Here is a 26,051-nt window from a genome sequence, read left to right on the forward strand (position 1 = left end):
ACGCAGTCTCACATACTGTGGCCTGTTGGTGAGGTAGTCGATGAATGAGGGTCATTTCCCTGTGCCTTGGGTACTCTGCGTAGGCCGAGACAACAATAACAGACCGATCCCCAACCAGAAGGCACAGGGAAATGACCCTCATTCCATGTCCCCATAGCCAGAGTTTTTTCCAGGGTTCGGGACGCCAGGGCTCCTGCCCGCAGCTGTCGCCCAAACCACATTGCACCAGCCCCTTCTGAACCTTCCCGCGGGTGGTGGTCCTACAGGAGAGCAGTCCCACGTCGCCTATTTGGGCTGTGCCCGGCCGGGTCCCGTGGGCAGACCTGGTCTCCAAACACTCGCCTGCAAGCCCCAACCCCAGACATGGCAACAGAGCGTTTCCTTTTGATTGCACTCAGTATTCTGAGAACAAATTTGACAATATTTTGGCTAATTTTATCATTTTTTAAATATTTTATTTATCTTGATTTATTTCTTCGTCCATACATTTATTCAGTTATTATTCATTTTATTCATTTAGTGATTGAATGTAACTTTTCCTAGTTTCCCGGACACTGCTTTTATTGTGAAATTGAAGTGAACTCGCTATTACCATAGTGTCTCGTATACGGAGGCACTCGAAAACATTGAGGAGGCTAGCTTGACCGCGTTTTGGAGTCGCAGGCTGGCTTGACCGCAGTAAATAGTAGCATAGTTCTTTTGAGTTGCACTCAAAGCTTCCGAAAATGAGCTCTTCTGACATGGGGGTCGTTACCGTGGTCGGCAGGTGAGCAAGAAAAGACTCTTTACGATGTTAAACCACCTTGCTCCGACGTTATTATGCTAGTGTGTTCATGGGATGACATGAAAGTTACCATAACGTTGCAGATTCGTTTAAGTGAAATTGCATTTTTGCTTAACTTTAGTTATTTTTGCATATAATATTTAATTTGTGATTGCATTGTATAGTTTCATGTTTTAATTCACATTACCATACGTGACTGTTCTGAATGTATGCCTCTCATTTCTTGCCTGTAGCTAACGGCAATTTCCTGACCTCTTGTAGTTTATTATGATACTTCTCCTGTCAAGTTTTCTCAACCTAAGCAGCCAGGCAGTTGTACTGAGATGCAACATTAGAAGTTTCTTTGAGCAGGTTTATATTTTAACCTGTTCCTGTACCCTGTTCATTCTTTCTGCTCCCTCAGCTAAATATGATAGTCCTCTGAAATGACCTCTTATAGACCTAGAAGGTAAATACAAAACGTCAAACGTCATACAAATAAAAATCACTCCTCTTTTCAAACATTTTGGGTTGACTCGCAGTGTGTGCATTGGCATTTATAATTCTTCCTAATATGCAGGCCAGAAAATCAAAACCCACTAAAACACAATTTCTACCACAGGTTTTTGCAAACTGACACTTGTCCTTACACGCAGCTGCAGTAAAATCTTCATGACCTGCGCTGTGTTAGAGACCTCCCTGTGATGGGAAGAAATGACAAAGTGTGAGTGCTTTATCTGTCTGATTTGATTTTAATGAACACCTGAAATGTCTCTGTGTGTGTCTTTCAGTGGGCTGATAGGCCGCTCCTGGGCTATGGTCTTTGTGGGTGGAGGCTACAAGGTGAAGATATATGACAACCAACCAGGACAGGCTGCCAAGGCCATCACGGAGATCAGGTTAGCCTTACAACACAGTCATCACCATCATGTAACCTAGTCCTCATTAATGTAATGTTTCATCCACTTTTCGTAGACTTCCAATTTTTTCTCTGCATTACATCCTCCTGTCAGTCTTGTTACGTCCTCTGGAGAGAGTGGGAAACTGCTGATGTTGTGATCCTGTATAGAAACATTGTATGTCACATCGAGGTGTACAAATAAACTTTACATTATTTGTCTGGGAATCCTGGGAAAGATTTAATGACAGGTGACAGTATGTTGTGTTCACTTGTGATTTTGTTGGTATGCTGTTGTGGGGACATCTTCTCATAGGCCTAGTGTATTTTTGGCATTTTGTTTTCAGATAAAATTGGTATTTTCTTCATTATAATTTAGTTTGTCTTTAAACATTTTAAATCTGTGTTTATAAAAATTAAAAGTACCATGAATCACAGAGACATTTACAATATGTTTGGGTCAGAGTGGCTTTTAAATGTCTAATCTGACTTGAGCTGACTCATAATTTTAGGCTGACAAAGTCAGTATATTATATTCTTGAGACAGTTTTCAGGATTTTTGAAAGTGCTGAAAGATATTTTGAGCAGCACAAAGTGCAGCGTGCTGTCACGTGAAACTGCAGCACCTGGATAGAGCCATACAGCATAAACAAGAGAGCCAAATATGTCCTCACTGGTAGAGAGGTTTCTTTTACAGTTTAAAAGAAACTACAGCTTAGCCTTTCTTATCCTGAGGTGTGCATAAACTGCAGGTTATGAACTACAAAACATGAAATTATTGGTTATGTTATCAGAATCAGCCATGAGAAGCAGGTAGTTATGGCTTGTTGGTATTGCCTGAAAAAATTCCAATTGCATCTCTGGGTTCAAATTACACCGGACTGTCTGAATGGTACACCGCACCATTCAGACATGAGAAATAAGGTTCACTGAGTTTTGGTGTGACTTCTGTGAGTCTTGAGTGTATGATGATCTGCCAGTTTTATATTGTGTTTTGTAAACAGACCTCTGCCATCCTCATCCAGGCTGCAAAACATATAAGAGTTAACGAGACATACAGACTGGCCTCAATGCACACGACTCACAAGCATCCTATATGGAACCTCTTCTTCCTTCCTTCCTACCCTTACAGAAGAAGAAAACACATGGACTCTGCATGATCAGTAACTTCCTCTCACTACAGGAACGCATGGACCAACACGTGCTCTGGCCTAAACACTTTTTCATAGCTTAGTCATCACTAGTTAAACATTACTTGTGAATGACAAAGAGCTTTTGGTGAAATGTACTGTGGAAAATACTGCTGGAAAAAACAAATTAATGTAAAGAAGATCTACAGCACTTGAAACTGGAAAACAAACCCAAACTCTATAACAAGATCTCATTGATATGACTTTAATCGATATTGTAAATAACTAATCTGCTTCTGCCTCTGGTGCATACACAGCGACTGTTTACTCCTGGAAATTCACTTACCCCTAGTGAACAGTAGAGGGTGTCATTGTACTTGTCTGTCCATTCCACTTTGTGTGTGATTTCCTGCTGAACACATGCTACTATTGAAGTATTCAAGTCTGCTGCATTTATACTTTGGTAATGATTCTTTAGGCATTAAAACAGTAAAGTCACATCATACAGGACAATTTGTTTCATGCTTCATTCTGTGAAAAAATATTTGTGTGTTTTCACTCTGTTTTGGTCCAGGAAGCAGCTGGAGGAGTTGGAGGAAGCCCACATGCTGAGAGGGGAGCTGACCCCCACACAGCAACTTGCTCTGCTCAGCAGTTCCGATAACTTGGCTCAGGCACTGGAGGGAGCCTTTTTTGTTCAGGTGACACACTAGACCACTCCCAGCACCACCACATGCCATCCTGTCTGTTTGTCCTCCTTGGTATATTCAAGGATTCAAGGAGCTTTATTGTCATTTCACACACGTAAAACATGAGTGGAACGAAATTAGTTTCCCCGGTCCCAGTATAAGCCCAGTTTCCTAACAAAATAAATCTAAATATAAACAATGCTATATAATATAAAAACAGTGGAATATAAGTGAAAACAGTAGATGATATAAACACCAGTGTAAACAGTATAAACAGTAGTGCAAATGGCTGACAGGGTATGTTGAGGTTGTTTGTTTTTATCACTCACTTGTTTGTCTGTCACACATTTGACACAACACATGTATCCCAGATGTGGTCAGAGTTGATGAAACTTGGGGATATGGTGCCGTCCCACCACTCTTTTCAAATGTGTATAGCATGCGACCAAATGGGAATGCTTTCTTATTGGTTCATATATTGATTCATCCTTGTATTAAAACCATTATGTCATGTGCCATGAATGTATGTTTTGGCATTTTCAAAGTGACACTGATTACCGCAAGGGGGCGCAACATCATTGGTTAATGTGTGTCACATATTCTGTGAGGCCACCGGTAACATTCAGAATAAACCTGAACATGAATCTCTATTTTACATGGATCACTCAACAACAACAACAGTAGTAATGATGATAACAATAATAATAATAATGATAATAATAACAAGTTTATCATACCCTGTAGAAGAATGACTTGAGCTTATCCACATGATTCAAGTCCAGTTCTCAATCTGTTATACACAAATGTTTTAAATAGCAACTATATAAAAAAGAAAAAATACACACTTAGGGCTAAATTTACTCCTATTCCTTTGTCCTTGTTTACTGCAATACTCTTTGTGGTCTGCAGCAAACATTACATAGTAATTACTGCCTTTTGTTTGTAATAAAATGTGACTGTTTACCGTGGTCATTATGACTTGGATTTGATAAGTGAGGATGCTTATCTGAAGTGTCCCAGCATTAAAATGCAGTTCTCTTAGGTTGATTTGTGTGATGTAACGTTGTCTTCTAATACTTATTTAGAGATTAAGCCCATTAACAAGTCAAACCTCCAGAAATCTCTCTAAATACGGAGCTCTCTGTTATCTAAACTAATGGATGTTGAGCTTTCCTTTGACAAAAGGTTCAAGTGGAGGTTGTCATCACACAAGCTGCCCTGCTGCTGGAAACATTACATGACAATTTTAACACAAAATCACTCGTCTTATTTTTGTCATTTTAAGAGCACAAACACAGACTCAGCAATGGATACTAACTCAGTCGTGTATAGCACAAACACTTGAAATAAAATGGAAATTCAACCTTTTAAGCCAAGAAAATGTCTTGTGTGGCACCCTGACTTGTAAAAGCAGACAGTAGTGCTCTTCATCACAGTAGTGGTGATCAGAGTTCAGAGGGACCGGTGGGGCCAGAATAAATCAATACTCACCCTTACACAGAACAATAGAGGGCTTATGAGAAACAGGGAAACTTCAGGTAGAAAAATGCCAAGTTTCCCTGTTCATGTTTCCTGATAGCATGACACACTCTGATACCATTTCATTCTGTAATTGATCACTGCTTCTCCAGAGGAGTAGAGAGAAATACGGGACTTTGTCTCAGTCCAAGTGCTTATAGAACACATTAGTAGCTTGAGGCTGACACAGGGCCATACTAGCCTGCCAGAACTGGAAGCACCACATTGAGGGGTTTGTAGCAGACACACACGCTGTACTTCAGCGTCCAGCTCCTGGTTAACCCTCTTTCATACCTGGTGCAAAGGGACAGTATACACCACACCAGGAGGTACGATAGACTGACATTCCTCACATTCCTTACTGATTTCAATATGTTTCCATGTCAGTTTTATTTCCCTGTTGGAGGAGATGTCATATGATCTCCTTCAATCAAATCAAAAGCAGTTTTTGACTTGACAGCGGCCTGTTTTATGAAAACGATTAGCAGGACAGAGGTTGCCAGGTGTGAGGGGGCATCTCACGGCTGAGTCCACTAACAGGAGCAACTACTGTTAGCATCAGTTTACAGTTAGCTGCGTAGAGCAACAATTTAAACTAGTTAAATCATTTTTGTTCTGATTAGCTGTCGTCAAACTGGCCTTCTATAGTGATAATTTAATGACGAGGTCAAACTGCATCACTTTAGTTGAGCTAACAAAACGATTCATGACATAGCTGTAGGACAGCCAATGACAAAAATGACAAAAAATGTGAACTTTCTATTAAAACTGACTTAACTTATAAAGATTAACCAGAGACTAGCAAAGAATAGAATGTATGTGGATTTGCAGCAGTCCCGTTTTTTGGTACTTTCTATCCTTTCGATTTAACGCACCATTTTAGCTGAACATCAGAATTCCTCTGAGTTAGCTGGAGTTATTCAGATCATTTGTTCCTCAGGGTGTGGAGACTGCCTCCCTAATGATTATGCAGAGCACCTTGGTTTATTCTCCTCATAGCTGTTCAGGGTGTGACTCCGCCCTGTTCTGAAGGTTTTAGAGAAGTGGGGAACGGCACAACTGAGTCATTCTGATCCTTTCTTGTCATGCTGCAGACGTCATTGTAACAAATATTATCAGCTAAAAACTCTGGTTAGTTTATGCCCTTTTGAGATTTCTTTATTGTCTTTTGTTCTTTCTGATTGAGTTTAATTTTGAGTCATCTTGAACTTGGTTTTAGTGACTATTAAAAAACTACCTTAGAAAAATAACTAGTTCTGACACTTCTGATGTCTAGGGAACCAGTATCACTTCATAAATGGCAATCACGAAATCACACTAAGCATAAATCTTTCAGTAAACAGGCTACCTTTATGTCTGCCATGACGTTGTTGCCCAGCCAGTTATTGCAGTTCTACAAACTAGATAAATACCATTTGAAGAGCATATTAACACTCCACTACTGCTTTTGACAGCCACTCCTTTCCGATACTCTGTCAGAGCACGCACAAAAAAAGCAAAGCCTGTGGTGGATAGTTAGAAACACAAACTCCAATTTTAAAATCAGTTCAAAATTTTTTTTGAAATTCAAATTTTATTTGAAATTTTATTTTTCAAATAAAAATTATTTGTCAGTGTACAGAGGCTGAAGTAGTAGAATGTACCAAGAAATAAAATCATATTAAAAGTGTATATTTATTGTTGTGATGATTACCTTTATTGTCTTTGTTATACTCAAAGAATGATTGATGACTGAGTGTATGATTGTTTAAAAAGTTAAAGGACTAATTCACCCAAATCACAGAAAACACACAATTTTTTTCATTAACCTTTAGTAGTTTTTATTTCTACTGATAGTCTTGGTTTCATTTATCAGAGGACATTCTCAGAAGCACCTTGTAAGTGTCTAGATTTGGTGATGTATTTTTATGGATAATAATTAAGTTTGATATCCAAATAATTAACAGGAATCTGAAAGATACAGTATTGTATGTTACAAAGATCTTTGTCAGAGATAATATTTACTTACTGTATTATAGACAATGAAATAATGGTAATGGCACAGATTTTGTATGTGTGTATATATCTGTACTTTATATATGTACACCTTTACTGTATGCATGTATACACATGTGTATTCCAGGAGTGTGTATTTGAGCAGCCTGAGGTCAAGCAGAACGTTTTCCAGGACATAGAGCGCCTTGTGGGAAAAGACGTCATCCTGAGCAGCTCTACCTCCTGTCTGGTACCAAGCATTGTCTTCTCTAAAGTACAAAACAAGAGTCGCTGCCTTGTCTCCCATCCGGTAAGTGCTATCACAGTCCAGGTAGCAGTGGATAGTGTACGGTGTAGGGGTGCAAAAAACTCACGGTTCAGATGCTGTTGCTGTTTTTGACTGTGTGACAGGAAACAAGTTAAATATGTGTAAAATATGGCAGGCATCTTTTTTCTCTTTTCTTCTTTTCTCTGTAACTCTGTATTGAGATTGAGGTAATCATTGCTTTTAAAAGTTACAGTAATAAAGTGAAGTAATAAAAGTGAGAGTAATGAAAGTGAACTTTTTGGTGATACGACTTCTCTTCTGGTAGCCATATTGGAAGCTGAAAGCCCTTAGAAGACCAACCATTTTCAATGCTGTAGCCACGAGGAGGAGTTTTTGCAGGATATGCAGGCAGGAGAGAGTATCCAGCACAGTGTATCTGGAACCGGGTCACTTCGTGAGTGTGAAGTTCAGTCAATCAAAGAATAGGGTCCAGCTTACTTGAGGGAAGCAGAGGCTTTTGGCTATTTGAACATAGGCCAAGTTCTTATGATTGGTCCAAACCAAAACTGCCTGCTCTGCTCCCTCCAACTAATGTCCTGTTCCCCATGTCTTTGTTGCACTGAGTTGGAGAAAAATGATGGGAGAAAAGGGGATGGGTTGAACTTCTGGCCAAGCTGGCCAAAATAATACAACATATCCATTGAAATTATGGTTTTGTTACCTCTTTCTTATCTTTTTGCAAATCTTCTCTACAGTGTGTTTGTCTTCTTTAGCGGTGCAGAAGTGGACCGTGCAGCACAATAACTCAGTTCTCTCTCTCTTAGTATTTCATGTTGTTGCACTCTCGCTGTAATGTTGGTAAAGACTTGTTTCAATAATTATCCTGTTTCTGCATTAGTGTTAATTAACAAGTATTATCTTGACTAGCCCCACCAGCTTGCTCTGTGACTTGCAGATATATTGAGCGCAGCATCTACCTTACAGGAAGAGGAGATGGAAAGGAAGTGAGTCGGGATGAAAGTGCTGCCAGCCAGCTGCCAGTAGCAATGGTTTATCATATGGGTTGACATCAATCACAAAGTGGTTAATCACAAAAGAATTTCTAAAGTGACTTTCAAATACTTTTTCAAATACTCTTCTGTCATTTTGTCAGCTTTTTGGCACTTCTTTATCATGATTTACTCATTGAGGTGAAAGTGATGTTTGAGTTTAATTACATTTTGTTCATCAAGTTTGAAAGAGATTCATTGTACTATGTGACCACATAAATCAGGTATCACAGTACATTTGGTTCTATTACTCAGAAAAATGTAAAGACAGTGCTTTTTTGTTCCCAATTTTTACCAGTTGAATTAAAAAAATGTAAGACTAATGCACACAACATCCATTTCTCTCAGATTTTAAACACAAATTTGTTAAAATCTGTTGCCAAGATTATCCATCCACTTGACAGGTGCTGAGTGAACAACATGTTTATTGTGCAGGTGCACCTGGGCGGGTCACAGTAAAATGCCACTTTCGAATGTGTGCTGTTATAACACAATTGGCAGTAGTGGCGCAAAACTGCCTGAGTTGGGTGTGCAAAGGTAGTTGGATGTTTTAGCACAGCTGGTAGTCCCATCAATGTTGATGCTGAAGCTTTTTCTCAGTAGTACCATGATATGTTCTAATATATTATGAACCAAAGTTGCTGGAACCTGCAAGTGTTATGTTTCAGGTTCCAGGTTACGGACAGAGAGAAAACAAGCAAGACATACAAGAGAGGAACAATAGAACCAAGACCGCAACCTCATTATTTCTCGCCCAAAAATGGATTTCAGATCCTACAAATTCACATGTAAATTAATGTAATGAGTTAGAACGTAAAAATGTCTATCATAGTGTAGGGTAGGCTGGTATTTGAAAAAAAGCAGTTACCCTAATGACATGCCAGCTTTCAAAGTTTTTTCAGACATGAATCTGAAGCACAGATTCTCCTTCTTAATGAAGTACCCACTGTATGATGTGTGATTGTCCTGTGTTTTCCAGGTAAACCCACCCTACTATGTGAAACTGGTGGAGCTGGTACCTCACCCAGAGACAGCAGCGACTGTTATGGACACCACCCATGCATTAATGACCAAGGTAAAGGTCCCAGATTCTAAACTGTCATCTACCAGTATGTCAGAATTTGTGGGAAGGATACAAAATGTAAGTGAAAGGGAAAGTGAATGCAAGAACGGCACAGCTGGAGTAATATGATATGTTTGGTGTTAGTAACAATCCCAGCCTGCAAGCCGTTTTCACAATGTCCATTTGTTGTATTAATTGTATTCCAGGTGTGATTATGTCACATCACTGTCAGCAAATCCAGTCACAGGTCTCTCAGATCTGGTGTTGTGTGTGTCACTAATCTCTGGATTACCACACAATGAAAGCCTCTGTCAAATAATAGTAGCAATAAATATATCACTGTGAAGGATTACATATTCCACGTAAGTCCCAAATCCTTCTAAATGTCTGCAGGCTGAATTTTGTAAATAAACAGTTACTCTTTGGGAGGAAGCAAGTTGGTTTAAATCCCTAGGTGTGCTAAGATTGACACTAATGTAAATAGCATAAATCTTTTAATTCATAATCTTAAACATCAAGAATCACAAATGTTGTTTTTTTATGAGCTGTTGCCATTTCTGACATGACTAATTTCTCTTGATTCAGGTTGGTCAGGCACCCGTCTGTCTGAGGAAAGAGATTGATGGCTTTGCTCTCAACAGAGTGCAGGCAGCCATTATCGCAGAGTCCTGGAGGCTGGTTCAGGTCAGTGTCCCTGTGGTTTCTGGTGGTGGTCTAGTTTCAGTCCTTCCAGTGAACCAGCTCCGTTTTTTCAAAGTAAGGCCAATTATTGCACTTGTTACCAACATGGCTCGGGCTTGTAACAACTCCACATGCTCACACAAAGGACTCAACTTAACTACAAGGTGTGGACATCTGGAGTTCTTGGTAAGTTACTTGGCACACATGGATAAATAAAAGTATGTGAGTTGTGTAACATATGCAAACCCAAATTAAACAAGTATTGAGGCTGCCAAGAGAGAGCGTACAGCCTTGAGAGCAGTTCTTTTGTTCCCTTGGCCACTCCCACCTCTCAGGTGCAGCCGGTCGCCCTGATGACCCAAAACAGCAGAGCAGTACAGGAAGACGGGTTGACGGGTTGTCACGCACTGACACTAATGAGCAGTTTTAAACAACTGAAAGTATTACCTCATGACCTATTTCCTGTTTGTTTGTCCAGGACCACTGATATATATATTCTTATTTATTTGTATTTTCTTTTGGATATTGGGTTTATTTGATACGACATTAATGCCAAGGCCAACCTCTGAATTGTTATATGAAGAGCAAATTTTCTTACAACAAAAACAAAACAACATGCTTTAGAGTTGAGATCGGTCGTTCAGAATAAGACCAGAGTGAAGTTTTCATTTGACCTCATGTCATATCGTGGGACAGCTGTTCTTTCGTGAAGCTGTATCTGAACACCAGCTCTAAGCAACTGAACTAAGGAAGTTTAATAATGACTTTGGCACTAGCACAACAATGAATTAACTGACATAATGATATATGACATTAATAAAGCAAGCATGTGAGCTAGTTCAGTCAACTCGAGATGCACTGCTGTATTAACATGTGACATGCCTCACTCTCCCCACTGGTCACTGAACACACCCTCCTAATTTGCCGGTCTATTTAAGCTGAAGAAATTCCCATATGACCCTCTGCCCATTAGTGATAGATAGTGATAGATAGTGCTGCCTGTTATTTCAGCCCCACCACCCCAGCATCCACCTGCAGGCTTCAGCAAGGTTCAACATGTTTGCTCATCACTCACAGATATCTCATGTAAGCATATCTGTGGGGAGTGATGAGGCTGGAGCCTAGACACCAAATTCTAACATGTTCTTCTGTTTTGATAAACATTTGAAATGAGGTGAGGACTGAACTATATAATATACATTTCCAGCAAAAACAGCACATTTTATTGTGTCATTGCAACATTATTAGGGGTCGAGGCTACTTGCTAATTAAGGCCCAAATATCAAGGGAGTTTTTTCCTTGCCACTGTCTGCTTGCTTGGGGGTTCAGGCTCTGGGTTTCTGTAAAGCACCTAGAGACAATTTTAATTGTAGAAGTTGCTATATAAATTGAATTGAATTGAATTAAATTGAAAATTGAATCATGTGATGCACAGGAATGTATGTTTGCTTTTATTTCTGGATGAGAGCTCCTCAGTCTCAGTGAGGCAGAGTGGCTGAGTAATGCTGCTAATGGCTTCATGGTAGAGGCAGAAAAGAGTAAGCTCCTTTTCGGTTCACTGCTACTATAATATCTACCCCCCCTGCACTCCTCGGTTATAGATGACAGATTTCCATGTTTTTGTTTTCGTTTTTTTCCTATTTTCACTGGTTTGAAGGGAAGAGGTCTCGGGTACACTGTATATCAATCACGATTCAACAGCATTTGAATCAAATCTGATAACAGCAGGATTGAGTTGTTTAGTCACTGTCAATAAAATCTGATCAAACCACAATATAAAATTCTTAAAAAATCATACCTAAATATGTTTTTTTGTATTTTAATTATTGCTTATTTAGTTGTAAACATAACATAATAAAAAATATATATATATAAATATGCAAGAAATACAGTAATTTCATTGGATTCATAGAACGTTGCAATCAGCATAGGCTTGCATCTGTGAATTATTAAAACAGATGTGGAAATATTGAACACAGCATGTAAGACATACATATACTAGTTAGCTCTGGAATATTTTTTTTCAGTTTTGATGAAACACAGTCTGAAACTAATAATGCATCAAAGTACTACTTTAGTGATGTAGCTTTTGGCATTTTTACACTGAAGCAACAGAGGTCGAGATATCCATCTTTCCCCCACTTTTACGTTTAATTCGCTCTGTTTAATAAATGCTCACATCTTTCAAAGACATGCCTGCCATTTTTCTGTTGTAAATTTGTAGTCTCTGAACGAAGGTGATGAGGGTTATTTTGTCAAATTTGACATAGTACCTGTAGAGTCACAAAAGACATTATACAGTTGAATTGAATTAGCTGAGTGGTATGTCCCTTGGCTCTTAAATTGATCTTGATGTGTAAAATTGGTAGAGTTTAAAGACAAATCTAAGCGTGTTCAGATCAGAAGTCTTAATATCAGCGCGGTGAATACAAATATTGCCAGTGCCTGCACTCAGTTTATTAGAGTTGGTGTTTGTGGATACCTACATAATAGATCTGTTATTGGTTATTTCTGCCAAACAAAAACTCTTTTGCGCTGACTGTTGACTACATTACAAGATAATTAAATCCATAATGAATTAGCTCTCTGGTGATTAATAACTACTGTATGTTGGTACAGTAGTTATATACCGGTAAACTAATCACATATTTCATTACAAAGAATACACACACACAGAAAGACACTGACAGGCCATAATAACCCTAAAGAGGGACTTTGATCAGTGTTTCTCTGTCTCTCTGCAGCACTATTCCATCTCTGTTCTCTGTTAGAGATGTGGAACCGTAACCCCCACCTGATTGACACCTCAGGTTGACTAACAGAAATGTTTTCAAAAAGTTTTGGGTTTTTTTTAAGTATGAATTGATGAATTGAAATGTAAATAAAAACTATAACTGTGACAGCCAAGCCTCCTAATAGTTTACACAGTGCCACTACAAACTTGTATATCACTATACTGCTGTATAACTCTATTAAACCAGAAAAGTGCTTCCCTGAGATATAAAACAGATTTAACATAACATTAATTTAAAGAGAATGACAGCAATAAATACACACAGATTACTTTTAATACATAAATTAACACATAAAGTCATGCACGTACTACTTTATATATCATGCAACATTTTCATTGATTAATCACATAGCATTGTTGTGTACTTTAAAAATTAATATATTGGCAGAGGACTTTGTGAATGTGACTCATTACTCAGACATACAGACATACTGACATGCATGCTGTCCATCACTTTACTTTACAGCTATGAGACACTGCAAGGATTGTATTGGAAGTCACTCATGTGATTGTACGCTCAAAGGATTTTTCACTCTCTACAAAGAATTATCTATAGTGCTCATGAAGGATGAATGCATGAAATTTCTTCTACTGTACACTGATAATAGGCTTTCCCTTGATTCACATAAGTTTATGAACATGTCGATGAGCATAGCTAGAACTGTTCTTTTTTTGTGTTCTTCACCATTTCTTCTGCAGTAAAATCAAATTATGGAGGCAGCACAGCTGCAAGATGAAAAGTGACTTATTTTCTGTCAATTTCTGTCAAATTCACAGCAGACATTTTGACTTGTCCAAGTAATGTGAGTTTGTGGCTTGTCATAGTTTGGACTAGACAATATGGAGATTTTGTTCTTACTCTCCTTGAATAGCTCTGCATTCTTTGTTTCAAGAGGAGCTTCATGGTTCACTGGTGAGCCAAGTGGGCCTGCAGTCAAGTGAAAGCAAAGCTCTTGTCAGCTTAGTCAGTGCTGAACACAAGAAAACAACAACTGTCACTGGGAGTAACTGGCTTTCAGCTTCTGAGAATTAAAGCATTGAGCTTTAACTTTCAGTCCACTTCAAGAAAAACAGGATTACCGTGTCCCTCTCCCTTCTGACTGACTATTGGCTGTAACTTATTTTCCATGCATGCATCCACTATGTGATATTTGTGTCTTCACACAGGCCTGTGGAAGCTTAGACTCATATCTACATGACATTCACTGAGAGGCTTCTGTGGAGTAGATTTAACCCTGAGGGCAACCTTAGGTCCTAGCTGACAAAAATGCCACATTACTGTTAAAGTTTCAGGCTTGATACTGAAAGGAGCTCCAGATTGAGCCAACTGAAACTGTTCACAGGAAAATACAAATGAAAATAAAAGGCGAAAGACTAAAGAAAATATAGGCACTATGTGGTTTGGGTGCACATTTCCACTCGGTCATAAATAAAGTGCTGGTCTGAAAACACAGGATCAAACATTAGTGAAAAGTTATGTGTTGATAAAGAACAATTTCTGTGGGCTTTTACAGACCTTCAAGCTAACGTTGACTTGGTCTGTGAATGACTAAGTGTCACCTAACATACAGCTTCTTAATGTCAAAAGAGTGTTGTGGAAATGGTTCTTTTATACTGTATTTCAAACAATAAACAATGACTATAGATATGTTTGATTTGTTTGGCAGTTAGTTCATAAGCTGTGGAGGAACAAGATCACAATGTCTCTGACGTCAAGACTTTTAGGTTCATCTGTAGTCATCTTATTGTCAGATGCTTGAGGCAAAAAAGAAATAAAAAGCAATCCAACAATCATTTTAGCTTCTGTCAATCAAGCAACCATGTTCCCAAACCTGTTTTACCCCTCTAAGCCTATTTTCAGAGGAGAGAACATTTTCAACAAAAAAGAAATGAAGTCAAAGAATTTCCGATTCATTGCACATTTATATAAATACTGCTGAATTCTTGCTTCTAATTTTCATGTCACTTCAATGATGGTGTCATGTATGCTTTCAATATTATGGGCACTTCCAAAGCTTGATGAATATTAAGCCATCTTTCCTCAAGACATTCAGAAGAAATAAATAATAAAAATAATCAAAAGGACAAACACAAAGATGTGTGAAATTCAGTTTTTCTGTTTTGTTAGTGGAAAAGGAGAAAAAGCTTTTTCCCAGCATGCTTAACTTGCTGAGAAAATGCCATGACGTCCTGTGACAATTGAGTGGGACAAATTATGGAACGTGATTGATAATAGTAAATACACCTGACCTCCTTCCTGTAATTGACATAATAGGCACCCTGCTCACTTCCTTCTCCTCTTGTCTCATCTCACTGGTACAAGCTGACTTTTAAAAAATCCCATCTTGTAATGCTTTCAGACATTTATGCAAATTTTAACATTTTTTTCCAAAAAGATGAGAACAAACCTGTCAGACAGGGCCTTCCTGTTGTTTTAGCTGTTCGTCTTCTCATAGCTCGTGTACGTGCCTGGCTCTGGTTAAGATGTTGAACATTTACAATTTACGGGCATTGCAAAGCCTGAATCTCAGTAGAGTTTCTTCCTTTAATTTAATTTTTTTATTTTAATTTAATTTACTTTATTAATCCCAAGATGGGAAATTACTTCTCTGCATTTAACACATCACTGATTGAAACACGCACACATGCAACATGCAGTGAAACACACAGGAGCAGTGGGCTGCATCAAGCGCCCGGGGAGCATATTGGGGTTTAAGTACCTTGCTCAAGGGCACATCAGTTGAACCACAACCTTCCAATCACAAGCCGCTTCTCCAACCTCTGTGTGCCGTGGCCTTTCTAACAAACAGGGGCTTGAGCCAAAAACAGGTGAATACCCACACACATACAGGATTTGCTTTATCTCAACTGAAACCATAGACCTTCCTTGTGAAGTCAAGTCACACATCTTATCTTTATCTTATCTTTTCTTGATTTATCTCTTAGGTTTTGGCTTAGTGTGTGTTTCATCTCTGTTTTTCATCTTCAGTTCATCTGTGTTAAATGAACTATAATAAATGGACCAAATAGCATGTTGTACCCCTTATTCCTGTTACTCTCTAAAAAACAATTATATTCCTCCAGCCAATGCGAGAATGTGCAGCTTTTCTCAGTTTTATGTTATTTAAAGTGTTATATCTTTGGGTCTTGAACTATTGGTCACATACGACTTAACAATGTCACCTTGAGCTCTGGCCCTGTAAAACCTGAGTGGTGGTAAAAATTTTGCTTTAGGAGAGATTATAGGAGGTGGTTTTCACAGCAGAAATGCAGCTAGACTTGCTTTTAGTGATTTTCTGGCTCAGAAACACTGAGCTGATGGCCTGCTCAGTCCTGTGGGAGCTGACCAGAGTAGAGTTCTTAGGAGGAGGTCTTAAAGAAGCAGGAGCTAAAACAGAGCGTTTCAGAAAGTGGGTGAACTGAGCTGCTGCAGCAACATACAGTATGAGAAAAATGAAGTGTTTTTTGAACATTATAGCATGTGAATCGATTACAGTAGGATCCCCCTCCCCCTCCTCCAAATAACCTGAAAATGAGTATAATATGGCCTCTTTAAAATTTAATGTTATCACTATTGTTTCATCTTCACAGTGCAGTGACTTACACATCAGGACTTGTGATGTTTAAATTGTTTGTGAGTGATTTGTTTGGTGTCACACACACCTGAGGAACCTATAATGAGCTATAAAGCTATAATGAAAATGTGCGGGGAACAAGCAGAACCAGAATAGGCACAGAGTTATGTATGGCATCTTATGACAAATAATCTGAGCTCACCTACAACAGCTGTTATGACAGTGGAATCTGGCCGCTCAGTCAGTTCACATTTAAGTAACTGCACTGATTAGTAGATTTACTTATATAGACAAAGCAGATTTTTCTTTTGTGTGGAATTATTATATTATTATAATTACTATTACAGTAATTATGAACTTTGATATGCACATTCACACTGTCGACAATTACAAAATGTCTCAGCGGTGACCTTTGAGGAAACACAGAGTCTGTAATGGAGGAAACTAAAAGCCTTTTTCAAACAAGACATTTTGGCATGTACAAGTAGGAAACGCAAATGTGTAAATAATAAGATTAATGATGGATAATTCACTTTTAGATGCTTTGGTTTTAGGGTCTTGGTATTGTGCATGCAGGCTCATTGAAACAATGTCATGACCTACTGGGACACTTGAACAGAACAGAGCTTTTCTTACCAGTGAAACACAAAAAGACTGATTGTATTAAAGAGGATGTGTCATACCATTACATTTTACATGACCAAGCTGCTCAAAATGAAACACAACTTTAATTGGAGCAGCAAGACAATCAGTCACAATCCTTCACCTATTTTCCAAAGAAGGAAAGTGTCAGTGTGTCATTGTATGATGTGACCAGGCACACATTTGAATGAACGCCTTGGTATCACCAGCAACAAGTTTTCAGTGTATTTTGTCAAAATGTTTTATGTAATGTGTAAAACACATTAGGTCATCAGTTAGGACATCTTTGTCAGTTGGGTGGCTTCTGTTTATGTAAGAAAAAATGTCAGCTTTGTCAGCTGTACTAACCCAGCTTGTAAGTGTCACTTTCTTTACACCAAACTAGTATAAATGGCAATCCGAAAAGGATCAAATGTGTACAGAAGTTTGGCATTGAACAACAAGGCCTGTGGTCACAGAGTGGCCTTGTGATTCATCTTCCACAATGGCGACCCTCCCTCACCCCTCCAAAAACACAAAAACAGAAAATGGTCTCTGAGTCAGAGCCAGCCTTGGAAAGCAGAGCAGCTGAGAAAGCGGCTGGTTACCTCCCGTGATTAGCGTAGAGAAAAGGCCCCACCCACCATCCTCCCTTGCTCAGATAACGGGCCCGTTGTTGGATGCAGGACCCAAACAAAGACGACCCTGTCCCTCTCCTCTTGATCACCCTACTTTCTGTATCTGTATCCAAGCTTTGATTTCCTCTGTAGTCAGCCAACAGGTATCTCAAACCCAGAGATACCTGAACCACTCCCTGTGTCTCTCTTTCCACCATCCCTCCATCCTCAGCCCCTCTCCTCCCTGTGCTGCCTATATAATCCTGTGGACACAGAATTGGCTGATTAGGGAAACTTTAGATGGTGGGAGTGGGAGATGGGATCAAAGGGAATTTGGTTGGTCAAAAACCCCAGAGTTAAAAAGCCATGATATTGTTTGCCATAGAAAATATAATTTTACATCATGGGATTAAATTTTGAGCTGCAAAATAAGAGGTGTGATTGTTTGTCAGTAGCTCCAGTGCCATGAAATCCTCCACACAGGAACTCAGTGGGAAAAAAAAACACTTGGTAGATGGTTCACACACACACACACACACACGCATTTTTTTTTTCCACTGACAAGCTGCAGCCCATCTTTTGTGTTTACTGCTAAACTTACAACTTCAGTGCTAACCTTTTCTTGTACTCCACTCACATTTGCCAAAACAGTCTCTCCTGCTCACTCTCTCCCTTTCTCACTACTCTTACAACAGAGAATACAAATTAACGAACTGTAGACCAATCAGCGGTCTGTGGTCTTTTCATGTCACCTTTTGGTATCGAGGTGATACCAAAAAAGTACCACGTACCAGGCACTGTCCGCGATGGAATTAAAAAAGCTTGTAAACTCGGGTTGAGTCAAGCCATACCATGCAGTGGAAAAATGACTTTTGTGCCTGCTTATAACTCTTTTCTTTCTCTCTCACTCCATTAGGATGGCATTATCTCTGTCAAGGACATCGACCTGGTGATGTCAGAGGGGCTAGGAATGCGTTACGCCTTCATTGGTCCCATGGAAACGATGCACCTCAATGCCCCTGAAGGTAATGCCCTCTCTTTGCACACAAAACAGTATGGCAATTTTACAAAGTATTACAAGTATTCTGGCTCTCTGATTTCACATTCAGGTACAATAATAATGGATATTTAAATGAATTTTATGTTGTCATTATTTAGTTCAACTATGATCCTATCCAATCAAAATGTACGTTTTATTTAAAGAAAAGGCTGTAAAAACTTCATTCAGTAAAAGTACAAAGTCATTTTATCTGAAGTTCTTCTTCTTAAGGGAAGACAATTTTGCATACAGTCTCTCTCATATGCATGTAATACAAATAGAATGACACAATAAATACTCAAAGTGATTGGAAGAAGCTTAAGTAATATAAAAGTCCAATGATTGTTTAACAAAGTTGTCTAGTTTCTATTCCTGCACTCAAGGAGAATGTATAAATTCTATGAAAGATGTGATTTATATTGTGGAAAATATGTACTTGCATCAAAGCATACCAAAGTCAAGTTATTAGGTCAAAAAATATGCCTGTGACTTTTATTTGATTAATTCCCTTCGAACACGAGGTCCTGGGATATATGAACAAAGTGTGAGTCAACAGTGACATAGCTCATGTCCCAGCACAACACACATGTATTCTACCATACTGTGGCGTTCCTCTGTGTGTGACAGACGGAGTTAGAGTGAAACCTCAGGGAGCTGGAGAATATCAAAGGGGAGTGTGAAACCCAGAGAGTAACCCTGACTGTGTACACACACACACACACACATACACACACACACAAAAAGGACACTTTGGCAGAACAAAGCAGTCTTTTGATGGGTAGAAATGAATGCACTCCCTCACACCAGTAATCCAAAACTCACAGAGTCCACATCATGGCCTTCAAACCAGGTGCCAACTCTACCTGCAGTTACAGTGCTGAAGCTTTCTACTGATGTTTTTTTTCTGTCCAGGAAGCAGTAGTGTGATCGCGTTCTCAAAAGATTGCTAAGACCCACTCCTGATGCGACTTCCCGTTGTTAAATCATTCCAATCAGATACTGGAGCACTCAGGCTCTCTGTCTCTGCCTTTCTGCCCTGCCCAAATGACTTGGCTTTTGTAGACCATGTACCTGTACAAGAGGACATTATCCTTTAAAGGGATATGCCACCAAAAACCTACTAACTGTAGTCTTAAAGGAGGCTCAGTAGCTTGCTCCTTCATTGAAAGAGCTCGGATTCACAATGGATTCAATGAATTCAAGTGGTGATCCAGTTTCATGGCATCAGAATGTCAATTGTAATTTTTCAAAACACTACAATAAACAGCACGATCCACTTCTCCACCCTCCAGCTCTTTTCTCGTTATATTCCAAACTCTTGCCATTGACACAGTTAGTTGTTTATGTTTGTTGTCTGCAGCAACAGAAGCAAAAGTCTTTGCAAAGGACAAAACTAAAAGTAACAGTCCTAGCTGCAAGTGTGCAAGTGTTCTGAACAAACTGAACATACGGTGGATGGCAGTGGAGTGGCTTCTGGACGGAGGGGACAAGGTTTACATTTTTTGACAGTTTTTTGCAGTTAGACTGAGTAACCTTTGGAAACTGTAACTCCATGCTCATAACAGCTGCTCTCCCTGACAAAGAAGTAAGCTGCAATCATAGTCCCTTTAAAAGACTACAGGTTACACAGACTTATTAAGTCAAAACATAGGCAGACTATACCTTTAAAGCTAAGCAAACGATATTGCATGAAACATGCAATATGATAGCCAGATTACTAACGAGACCATCACAGTGCATTTTACGTATGGCTCCAGGTTCATTGAATTGCTCTGCAGCACAAAACAGGTAAAATATTTTGTTCTTCCAGAACAGTGTAAAGTTTTAAAAATTGTGTGTAATGACACATGATGGAAGCGAAAATAAAATGTTTTCAAAAATTTGTAACTTTCCCCTCATTTTCAACCTCTGCAGTAAACATGGAGTTGTTGTGGAAAGTTTTTAGGAAGCTTGCCATTTATTTGAATCATCCACTTACAAATAATATGTCCTAGGGCCTTATGTGATAGTGCTGGTCTTGATACTTGATTTTGATGCATGGAAGACAATTATTTAAGAAAAACAAGTCAGAAATGGTAGGAAAGGGAGGGGAGGTACATGGCTTGAAATAACACTTGTGTCTTCCTCCCACACAGCGTATATGTCTCCTGGAAGACAGATGGTACTTATCACACGGCTGTGTCATATGCAGTGTGTCCCACTACATTCCGTGGAAACACTCAGATTTCATCATTAGGATAAAACACAAGATTGCGAAAAGATTTTGAATACTTAAGAAATGTTCAGTATTCCAGCTACATCGATGTCACATACTGTATGTGGTCTCAAACTTTGTCTGATTAACTACAGCAAAATTTCGGTTTTAGAATATTTGTCACATTCTGAAATCTTTGGCACTTCAGTGGGACAGATTGCTGTCTGACCTGCCTTAATTAAAGAACATGTGTGAAGTACTTTAGGAACTTCTTTCTCTTTTTTCAGTTTGCACCACACTGGCTGTCTGTTGCTTCAAAGATATACTTCCCACCTGCTGTGCTTCTTATCACAGGAATGTCAATAAACCATACTGCTGGCCTCTTTATGATATGTTTTGTTCAGTTACTAGTTATTATGTGGACCTGTGTTGCCTCATAGATCAGAAGCTATGTGTTTCCATTTTTCTACATTCAAGGTACACAATCACGTATTTGATCCAAAAGTATATGGTTGTTTTGGAGGTTGTTTTTTATAGGTGCGACAAGTACCGTTTTAGCAAGTGATCAACTGTCAATTGCCCATCCAGAAGAAGAGTGACTCTGCAGACCAGCAGTGGGACAAACAGTTGGGTTTAAGATAAGATAAGATAAGATAAGATGAACTTTATTGATCCCGCAGTCGGGAAATTTACCAGTTTACACAGACTGTTAGGATTTCTGGACTTTTTGTATAATCTTTGTTTATTGTCATAGTGTTAGATCAAGAAACTGTTTACATTAATTATAATTCATTCGCAGCTGAGTGACTACAACAAAGCTTTAACAACAGCCAGCAGAAATGGTTAAGCTTTTGTTTGTTTGCTGTGTAGCTCAATAAGTAGAGGAAAGCCAAGAACCCTCATTTATTAATCTTTAACATTTTATTTGGGCAGTACATAAATCATTCATCAGCCAGAGTGTCGTATTACAAATAAATCATTAAATATTAATCAAGAGTAATGAGAAAATGACCCAGAAGGATCACACTAAGAGGTGAACTAAGTGACAAACTGTGATATTTTGCCCTGAGCACCATGTCAGTCATTTCATGAAATGGAGCACTTTTTAAAGCAAACTACTTCCTCTGCCTGTTTTTCAGGGGCTATGAAGCCCATCTCATGATGCATATTTGAACCAAGTGCTGTATGATTTGTGCAATTTGTCCTTATCTCTTTCCTGGCCTTCCCCCTCTGATCAGCTGTCCTCCCCCAGGTTTGGAAGACTATATGAAACGGTATGGAGAGGGCATAAGGAGGGTCTTGACCTCCTTTGGACCTGTACCAGACTTCTGTGGTGAGGGAGCCAAGAGCATTGTTAATGTAAGTGTGATGGCAGCAGAGACCATACATTAACTGAACGATTTATATATAAATATATAATATAAATGTGAAATGTTTTAGTATTCATATATCCAGATCAAACACATTTAATTAACATATAATGCTGCTGAAATTTATGGTTTCGTACTTGTTCATTCAAATGAAGAGAACGTTGGTTGATGATGTCTTTAGTTCTGCATGACTGAAAGTCAAGAGGTCCTTGTCGCCCAGTGCTAAATAGCTCCCTTTCCTAAGTCGGCATTATTTAGTCACATGCTATCACAGGCTGGTAAAATGTAAGCCACTGAAGGTCATCAAGTGAGGAAACCCTGAGTCAGTGCAATAAATAGTATTAGGTAAACTGGTTTAGAGAGCAGCAGCAGTCGATCTTGTCTGATGACACTTGAACCCTTTTCCTGGGGCTCTCAGGCAGGCAAACTCAGTATCCTCTTGTAAGTCTCTTCTTAAAACTCAATAACTTTGTTTTTGAAACGTCGTACATAAATGTAGCTATTATTATAATTACTTTGCATCATTTAGAAACCTGAGTCAGTAGCCTACATTAAGAAAGTCATAATCTTAATCCTTTGAAGATTGCCTTTGGAATTTGACTAAATCAGCTGTATTTATGAAGTGTATTCAAGTCAGGAACTTCCCCATTTCCACCATAGGGACTAGGACCTAAACACAAACCACAGCCACCATCTTTTTTTGGCCACTGTTCATCAACACATGAACATGAAGTTACAGAAGAAAGCCTACAACAGATGGACCAACAACAAAGTACCGTCGTAGTTGTAATTTCATAGTTGTGTGCAAAAATGATGTGTTGCATGCAAAAACAAAACATACCACAACATTTTTAAAAGAATATTTAACTGAAAATCATTGTTTAGAGTAACAGACACACAGTCCATCTGAAAGCTGGCAGTTTGTTCCTTCATAGAGGACATCAGCTGTTGTCAGCTTGGATTCACAGCCGTTGCAACACTTTTAGCAATAGAAACCCGCAGTCACAGGAAAAAGATTTCATCTTCATGTACTCTCAACTGCTAACCAAATTACATTTTTTGCTCACTGGAAATAAGATACTGTAAATTAGCATAAATTCCACATCTCATGGACGTGTTATATTTGAGTTTCAGTTATATTTTTGATAATATTTAATTTTGTTCCTCATTTTCTTTCAGTTTGGAAAATCCATTTTTCTGCACTCTGTATTCCTTGTCACAGTTTAAACTGCTCTTGACCTGCAGAAGGCTGCAGACATGCTCCTTTGTTACTGGATGCTGTTTCCAGCCTCTTCTTTTTATCTGCCAACAGTAAGCTAGCTAGGTTCACACTATCACCCCATTTCCACCCCCTAGTGTGAAGGCAACCAACCATTAACAAGGATGAGAACCTTCACCGGGATTATTACCCACAAGCATGGCTAACTGCGTTTGCCAGAACATATGACCAATCCAGGGACACTGTGGGAATCAGCCCTGAGGTCTCTGCACCTCGTGTGTTAGAGCTCACTCACACCAAAAGAAATTAGCAGTGAAGTGAATCTGGCTAACAAGCTAATACTCAGATTTACTGTGAGATTCTCAGTCATCCAGGTCATATTCACTCAAAGAAGTTAGCTTAGATTACATTCATAGTCTGCTCTTGTTGGGAAGCATTTATCACCACCCTTTAACGTAACGAGTCGTCAACTCAAGTGACACTGTCTTCACTCCACGTGTCTCCTTTGTTGTGCTCTGTACGTCTGTAATGCAGGCAAGCTAGGCTAAGCAGTTAGTTTAACACTAAGCAAGGCTAATATCTAAACAGGTTAATTATTGAAATTACTCTGTGTTGACATTCCAGTGGTACAATAAATACACTCAACCTTAACTCAGGAGAAGAATAGGTCCTTGCTATGTGAAGTAGGCATTGCCTTTGTACAAGCAGTTTAGTATAAATTTTACATTCAAGTCAAAATATATCCCAATACCAATATCAGCATCCCTCCTGTCTCTCTTTTTCCTTTTTTTTTAGGATTTCCATTCTGTGAATGGCACTACAATCAAAATTAATAACTGACATGTTATCATTAGGTCTCTCAGTTATTCAAATTTCCAGATTTTGGTTGGATTCAACCAAAGCAATTACAGACATATTTGTGGTCTGCCACACAGTATTTATCATAGCCATGGGCCTTTCTTTGTTGGAAATAAAATCATCATGCTTGTATACAAAGGCAAAGAAGTCTGTGCACTTCTGCAAGAACGAGGCCCTGAAAGCATATGACTGAATTTAAATATCTACTCTGGATAATGCATGCATAACTGTACATTATTTTGAAAATGTGTACAACTTCCTCAAATGAGATTAAATGACATGCTGGTTCTGCTGCCTTCAGATTAACCATAAGAGAAGGCTATAATACATTCTACAGGTAGCTGTGGTGGACAGGTACCAGTAAGCCTTTAATCTAACCCAGTACAGATTCAGATTCAAATAATATTTTTGACATTTTTGCCTGGGTGCAACCATCAAATAATGTCAGGGTACACAGAACCAAGTGAGACTCACTGCAGAGCCAAACTGGTGGTTCAGTTCCTCTTTTCTGGTCCTAATGGTTAGGTGAGGGTTTGGGGATGGAACTGCACCTGGAGTTGGCGCTGGACTTAGCCAGCGAGCAGCCTCTCCGCAGAGCACAGTGCAATACAGCGCATATAAATAATATATATAAATAATATATATAATATATAATATATAATATAAATAATAATAGATAAAGAGAATTACAATGAGTAGCAGAGTAGCCACTTTTCCCACTAATATATTAGGTGGTTGAAAGGATCATTTTCCTGCTATATATACAATTAGCTGTATTCTCATCTATTTTGACAGCCTTCTAATCTTCTAATCTTCCTGATGTCCGCAGGAGATGTGTGAGTTGATTCCCAGCGACCGGCAGCATCTGTCAGCCAGGATGCAGAGGAGGGACCAGCTCCTCATGGGTCTGGCCAAGCTGAAGAAGGAGCACTAACATCAACATGCGGGGCCCGAACTCATAAACATTTCTGATTATGACTGCTGACAGAGAATAGAGTCTTATTTTGTTGTTACCTGTATGATCATGACCCTTGCAAGAGGTTTGGTAATTTGGTAGACAGACATATACCTCAATTTATAACAATTTAAAAAATAAAATTGATAATTTTCACATTTGTGCTCCCAGAGTGTCTTTTTTGGATAGCTGTGGCATGTAACTACCAGCATTATGAAAGACCTGTCACTCGACTGTATCTTTTTGTCTGCAATCTTATTTCAAGACATTTTTGTAATCGAAGGACTGAATTAAAGGCGATTTTCCTCTCCACATAATGGTCTTCTGTAAAGTATTATATATAATATTCTATTCACTTAATACAACGAATAAGGAAAATGAAACTATGAAATCAGATGTTGGACATGTCTGAATGAGAACTGAGGTGGCCTCTGTTCCCTGCAAAACAAATCAATGATGTGCATAGCAGTAAATGGACAGAGATAAGGTCCTGGATCCTAGGAAGAATCAATGGAGGCATGTCACGAGTGCTACTTATGCTCACTTTGACATTTCTGCTCTGCTCATGTTGTACATTTAATTTCACAGCGATATCACAGGAGTGACTGTCACATGTGACAAGTTGTGCGTTGCCACCAAAACAAAAATAAATATATACTGTATATGGTTAAGGTGTGTGTGTGCGGGCATGCATGCACAGTATGAGCACATACTACATATAAAGAATATACTTTCTAAAGGGAGATCCCGAAGCAGGCGTTTCATAGTTTTAAACC

The 26,051-nt window shown here is 38.9% G+C and overlaps 1 protein-coding gene across 1 annotated transcript; it reads left to right on the forward strand.

Annotated features, from left to right (window-relative positions):
* The first annotated feature begins 610 nt into the window (after positions 1-610).
* cryl1 (crystallin, lambda 1) lies at positions 611-25,524 on the forward strand. Its single transcript, XM_046404541.1, has 9 exons — positions 611-766; positions 1,555-1,662; positions 3,366-3,492; positions 7,121-7,282; positions 9,269-9,364; positions 9,938-10,036; positions 18,557-18,665; positions 22,126-22,232; positions 25,150-25,524. Exons 1-9 carry the CDS (start codon positions 726-728, stop codon positions 25,252-25,254), a joined length of 954 nt encoding a protein of 317 aa, XP_046260497.1. The 5' UTR covers positions 611-725; the 3' UTR covers positions 25,255-25,524.
* The last annotated feature ends 527 nt before the right edge of the window (positions 25,525-26,051 follow it).

Source organism: Scatophagus argus, chromosome 11, assembly GCF_020382885.2.
Source record: "Scatophagus argus isolate fScaArg1 chromosome 11, fScaArg1.pri, whole genome shotgun sequence".
Taxonomy (NCBI): domain Eukaryota; kingdom Metazoa; phylum Chordata; class Actinopteri; family Scatophagidae; genus Scatophagus; species Scatophagus argus.